This window comes from Cephus cinctus, unplaced genomic scaffold (genome assembly GCF_000341935.2).
Source record: "Cephus cinctus unplaced genomic scaffold, Ccin1 Ccin1_scaffold0566, whole genome shotgun sequence".
NCBI lineage: Eukaryota > Metazoa > Arthropoda > Insecta > Hymenoptera > Cephidae > Cephus > Cephus cinctus.
Window position 1 is genome coordinate 339,302 of NW_014333218.1, and position 5,533 is coordinate 344,834.

At 48.3% G+C, this 5,533-nt stretch overlaps 1 protein-coding gene across 11 annotated transcripts in view; it reads left to right on the plus strand.

The window, feature by feature from the left end:
• The window catches only part of LOC107268607 (potassium/sodium hyperpolarization-activated cyclic nucleotide-gated channel 3), a 41,675-nt gene that overhangs the window by 20,530 nt on the left and 15,612 nt on the right, over positions 1–5,533 (plus strand). For all 11 annotated transcript variants that reach the window (XM_025085875.1, XM_025085874.1, XM_015741558.2 and 8 more), the window contains 3 exons: positions 3,154–3,317; positions 3,697–3,833; positions 3,951–4,094. In XM_025085875.1, coding sequence (XP_024941643.1) covers positions 3,154–3,317; positions 3,697–3,833; positions 3,951–4,094 — 445 coding nt within the window. The remainder of the gene's footprint in view (positions 1–3,153; positions 3,318–3,696; positions 3,834–3,950; positions 4,095–5,533) is intronic.

Below are 5,533 nucleotides of genomic sequence, written 5' to 3' on the forward strand. Positions count from 1 at the left end.
CCCCCCTGGATCAGAGCTTTAAGCATCGCTAAAAATACAAAAGTGGCTGGTAAAAACCGAGTGGCGCCACAGGCCAGTATATTTTCGTTCGCCATCCTGGATCAGGCGTCCTCGCTGATACCCCCGTGAGCTTGCAGAGTTAAAAGTCCCCTTTGACCAGGTCGGTAGGAATCACAGCCATAGAAATTGCCATGGAGTGGCGTGTGTCGTTTATTTTAGTCGCGGAAGGCTCGAGGAATAATCTCCGAATAATCATTCGATTAAGTCCGACGTGTAGGCTATTGGTGTCGGCAGGCAGGCAACCTCGCTGGCATTTTATGGCTATGCGTCCAACTGGAGCCTACAGTCGCTGGCACGTCGTAAGCGTAATCGGAGCATCGTATGTCTGGATGCTTTGACTCAGCCTTCCTAGATCAACCTCCGGCTATGCTCCGCGCGTTCAATGCGTTTTTATGTACAGTCCGTGTTATCGCGTTCGTACTGTACACAGGCCTGGGCAGTTGCACTGTGACACGACCCAGTCCCTCCTGGCTCCCCGTCGCCCGTCCACTTTCTTCTATCGTTCGCCAAGCAGTTCTAGCGCCGTTACTCGCTAGAATGGCGCATTCCGGTACCTTATTGCTGATGCAGTTACATCGAATGCATCCTCGGTCGTGCCGTATCGCCTGTCAGTTAAAGAAATTCCAACCGCATCAGCAGTAACGTCTTTGTCGAGCTGCTCCGAATCGAATGGCAATTCCTTCCAGGCCTCGGTGGGGGATATTGAGCCGTGCAACCTCAGGGCACTTGTCGCTCGTGCCAGATCTCGAGATCGGGCTATCTCGAGATCGACTTCGGCCTGGTACGTGTCTATGGGAGCCGATCGCTGCCGCGACGCCTCGGCGGAGTACGATGAGCGTCGGTTGCGTAAGCTTGCGCGTAATCGGCCCTGCTGGACTCTACGCACGGCGGTCACCGGTAGGAAACCGCTGTTTAAATTTGCAAACTACCTAATGACAGGTCATAGTCGAAAGGGGCCTTGGACCTATTTGAGACCAGCTGATTTCGACGTCCACGCGTCGCCTCCGTTCAGACAGTTGCCGCAGGACGTGATCTTTGACCCTTGTCACTGCAAGACGCTTGCCCACGTGCGCTTCCGTAGGCCAACTCCAAAAATCCTACTGGGTGGTCCTTGCGAAAGTTAATTTTTTTTAATACTACGAGACATGGCGATTCTTACCTCATTCCGGAAGTTATAGGGTCAGATTGGGTCACGTGCAAGGTCACGGTAGTGTTATCAGCTACGGTTAACCCTTTCGATTAGGGATGAATTTTTCGGGGATTCGGACCCTTTGATATGTCTGGGGGTTGAATATCGTCGAGGGATGGATTTTTTTTTTTGGTTCCCTGATGTATGAATTTTTTTTTCTGGTATCACAATTTGGACATTATTGCAGCCGATGCGTCCGACCCGCGATAATTTTCGAGTACCTCTTGGAACGCTTGAAAAAAAAAAAGTGTCTTAATTTTTCGTGCGTCAGAACGTTCGACGATAGACGCGAAAAAGGAACACATGGCCAAACGGTCGCCGAGAGCGTCCACTGGTCTCTTCGATAGAGCGACGCCTACCGACGCTCACGTTTCTTGGATCGGTAAAATTCTCCGCCGAGCAAGCTGAGAATTGCATCGGAAGAGCCCCGTGACACTGGAAATTGGTAGCGCTGAACGTGGTTCAGTGCGGCTTCGTGTCTCGTACTATTTTTTTTTTTTAAATTCATTGTTAGCACTGGCAATTACCCGGCGCCCGCGTCCCGACGCTCGTAAACTGAAAACGGGCGAGTTCCAGCGGCAGCGAGGTAAACGGGGGGTAGGTGGGCGGTGGAGGATCGGGACGGGACGGGGGGGAAGCGCGAGTTACTAACTGAACCATGAATCTAATGGGGGCGCAATTAATATGACTTAATTAATTAATACGCCTCCGTTCCAGCGTTAGATGATACCGGACAGCTCACGACCATGACCTACGCCCACCGTGAGATCTTCCACGTTCCAGCACGATTTTTCAAATTGTTAAAATTTTTTAGCTTCCCGGACCTGGTCCCACCCATAGGCCCAAGCCTTCATCCATCCCTCTAGGACCAGCACGTAGGGTACGAAGAATGACTGAAAACAGTCGGAGGCCCGATAGCTCCTATGAGGTTGCTCATTGAGATATAGAGATAGAGAGGGGATCGTTACGTCAGAACATCCTCGAGTCCATAGGACAATGAAGTAAACGAGTGCCACCCGATTCTCCGTCATTCCCGAGAACGACGCCGACGCCATTGTCCACAGGCACGCGTACCATTTTTATTTACGTACAACACGCCGTAGCATCTCGTGGTATGCTCGAATAGCTCGTATTTTTTTCCTCTTGAGCTACGACCGTCTGATTATTTTTTTTGGTTTATGCTTAATGAGATCATTTTATTTTGATTTGAATAACGATAAATAAAGTCGATACGCTCGGCGTTATTGCCCAGCGAAGATTGATTAATTTGTTGACTCGAAATACCGGGGCCTGCGTACCGCCGCGATTGCGTCGAGGCGACTCCGCGTCGCTGCCGAAGCGCCGACGCGAAAATCGCAGACACTTTCCGAGGGACGCCGCGATTCTTTGATGCATTACGGTCACGGCCAATGAGCAAAAAGGAAAAAAAAAAAAAGGAGGAATGCGGAAGAGTCCGAAGAGAGACGGACAATGAGGAAAATCATTGACTGTTATCGTAAATACTCAAAAAGCATAATAGTGGGAGAGTTGAAATTTTTTTTTTTTTTTTTTTTTTTTTTTTTTTTATATACTCTGGAACCATTTTAATTCCGTTGCATTTTTTCTTTTCTGTCCCTGATAACTATACTGTCTCTCGTCTCTGTACCGGCACTGGTACCGCGTTGTACGTACTATACCCAGAGAGGAACAAGTACAGCCCAGGAACCTTCGCGCTCGCTAGATACCTCTGCGTATTGGCTGAGCATGTAGGAACGTTATTAGGTTTAAAAGTGGGCCAATGCTGTCTCGAAGCGACCGGACCCATTAAAGCTGAACAACCCAGGAATATCTCAATGGCTCATGGGAGACAACAACCTGATAGCTCTGTCGTTGCATGTATTAAAAATGATATTTTTTGCCTACAGGTTCTACTGGGACTTGTGCATGTTGTTGCTGCTGGTAGCGAATCTTATAATCCTGCCGGTTGCCATTAGCTTCTTCAACGACGACCTCAGCATCCGGTGGATAGCCTTCAACTGTCTCTCGGACACTATCTTCCTCATCGACATCGTCGTAAACTTCAGAACGGGTGAGTGGTGGTCTGGAGGTTGTAAATAAAAATAAAAAACAAAACTGAGAACCCCGTACAACCTCACTGTGCTTTTTCGAGACTTCGTCCTGGGTTATATCAGAGAATAACATCATTGTTGAACCCACCGTGAACCCTCCTGACCTCTTGACATTTCGTTATTGTCCGTGGATTAATTTGAAGCGCGTTTGACTAGGACAAACGTGAAATTGGGTCACGAGTCGCATCGTCGATGAAATCATTGTGCATTAAACTGCATTTCCAACTTAGCGACATTCGATTCGTTCGGCCGGGAACATAGTTTAATTTGGATTCGGTACCAGTCATATTGATCTTTCGATTTATTAATTTATCAATCTTCTATCTCTCTTACTCTCAGGCATAATGCAACAGGACAACGCGGAGCAAGTGATACTGGATCCAAAACTCATCGCCAGGCACTACCTCAGGACGTGGTTCTTCTTAGACCTCATATCCTCGATACCGTTAGACTACATATTTCTCATATACAATCAGGTGAGCCAATCTGAAGGTCCATAAAAATAAATCAATTAAATTCATAACGTAGCCCGTAGAGGCAGCAGACGTTTCCGTCGTATTTATCAGTCATCTGACCCCGTTTGCCCTCTTCAGTTTCAGGACTACAGCGAGTCCTTCAAGATCCTTCATGCAGGCCGAGCCCTCAGGATCCTCAGGCTGGCGAAGCTTCTCTCCTTGGTCCGGCTGCTGCGACTCTCGAGACTCGTCCGATACGTCTCCCAGTGGGAGGAAGTCTATGTGAGTATCACAGAAACGTCATACGACACAAGTAGCTCCGTACCTTTCAGATCAGACCGAGGAATCGTTAATCGATATAGCGAAGAAACAGTGATTGACCCTCCCTGACCCCCTCGTGACCCAGGAAAATCCAATTCGTGAAGAATTTCGGCTGCCTTCTTCGAACCACCACAAGTCGTCCTTGTCGCTCTCATGGTACAGTCTTCTCTGTCTCCCTCTTTACCTCCTATCTGTCTAACTTTGTCTCTATCACTCTCGCTCTATCACTCTATTTCCATCAGTCCCAGGTCAAGCACAATACCAGCAGCCCAAATCCACGAATCACGTAGCTCGGAGGTAACGACCCAATAAAAACCGATCAAACAAACAGGCCAAACAACGTCGATGGACATATAAACAAAAGTGACGTCACACACGAGAAACACGCTTATCGTCGAACCGTTCAACTTTCTGGATTCGGAACGAAGTTCAGGCCGATACTTGAGATTTTGATTTTGGAAAGAAGTCATCCATAACCTCCCTGACCCACGGGACTTGAAGTTTTACTATAAAATCCAGCGCCAAGCTCTGCCGCATGGGATAATTACGTATCATATAACTATCAGTCCATTTTCACGATGGGTCCGTCCACGTTGTCTCCACCCAGTGCACGACGAGCAGCTTCTTCGGCGTCTCGGGACTTCCTGGTATCTGCACGACCCTCGCAGTCACTTCCGTTTCCGGTCCTTCGACCTGTAGACGCTGATCGTACGTGAGCGATGACCAGGGTGGGACAATTGTGGATGCACGAGGAGATTGAGGAGGATATGAAGAATAAATTCTGAACCCGGTTGACGATTACGAGCGCGTCGATGCGCCTCGTATATAATCATCGTGACCTTCGCCACTTACATAGGTGTCCGAGCCACACGTGAGACACGTACGAGACGTCTTCCTGCTGTCTAGGTGTGTTACGTCACTGATTGAACCAAGGTGCCACGACAGGAGCAACGAACCGATCGCTCATTGGATGCCTCGACCTGTTAAATAGCTCGCGTTCATTCACACTACGTATATATATATATATATATATATATGCGGCGCAACTCACATGTGCACACGATCGCTCACACAACAGATACCGATATAGTGACATTGATAGAGGTTCTGAGTCCACTTCCGGTGCTTCTTTCTATGCTTCGCATCTTCGTGCCTCCTCTTCTTCCCCTTTCATCGTATCCGCATTCCTTTAAAACACTCGTTCCTCGTTCCTCTTCTTGCAGCGAAGCTATTGCATCTCTTTTTTTTTCTCAAAAATATCGTCTCGCGCTTATATTCTTGACATACATTTCTTTTTTCTTCTATTTGTATGAAAAGTGTGTGAGTGACCGAGTGCCTGTATACGGTTGCGTGTGGGTGTGCGCGAGCGCGCATAAGGTCCTTCGTGACCCCCCCCCCCG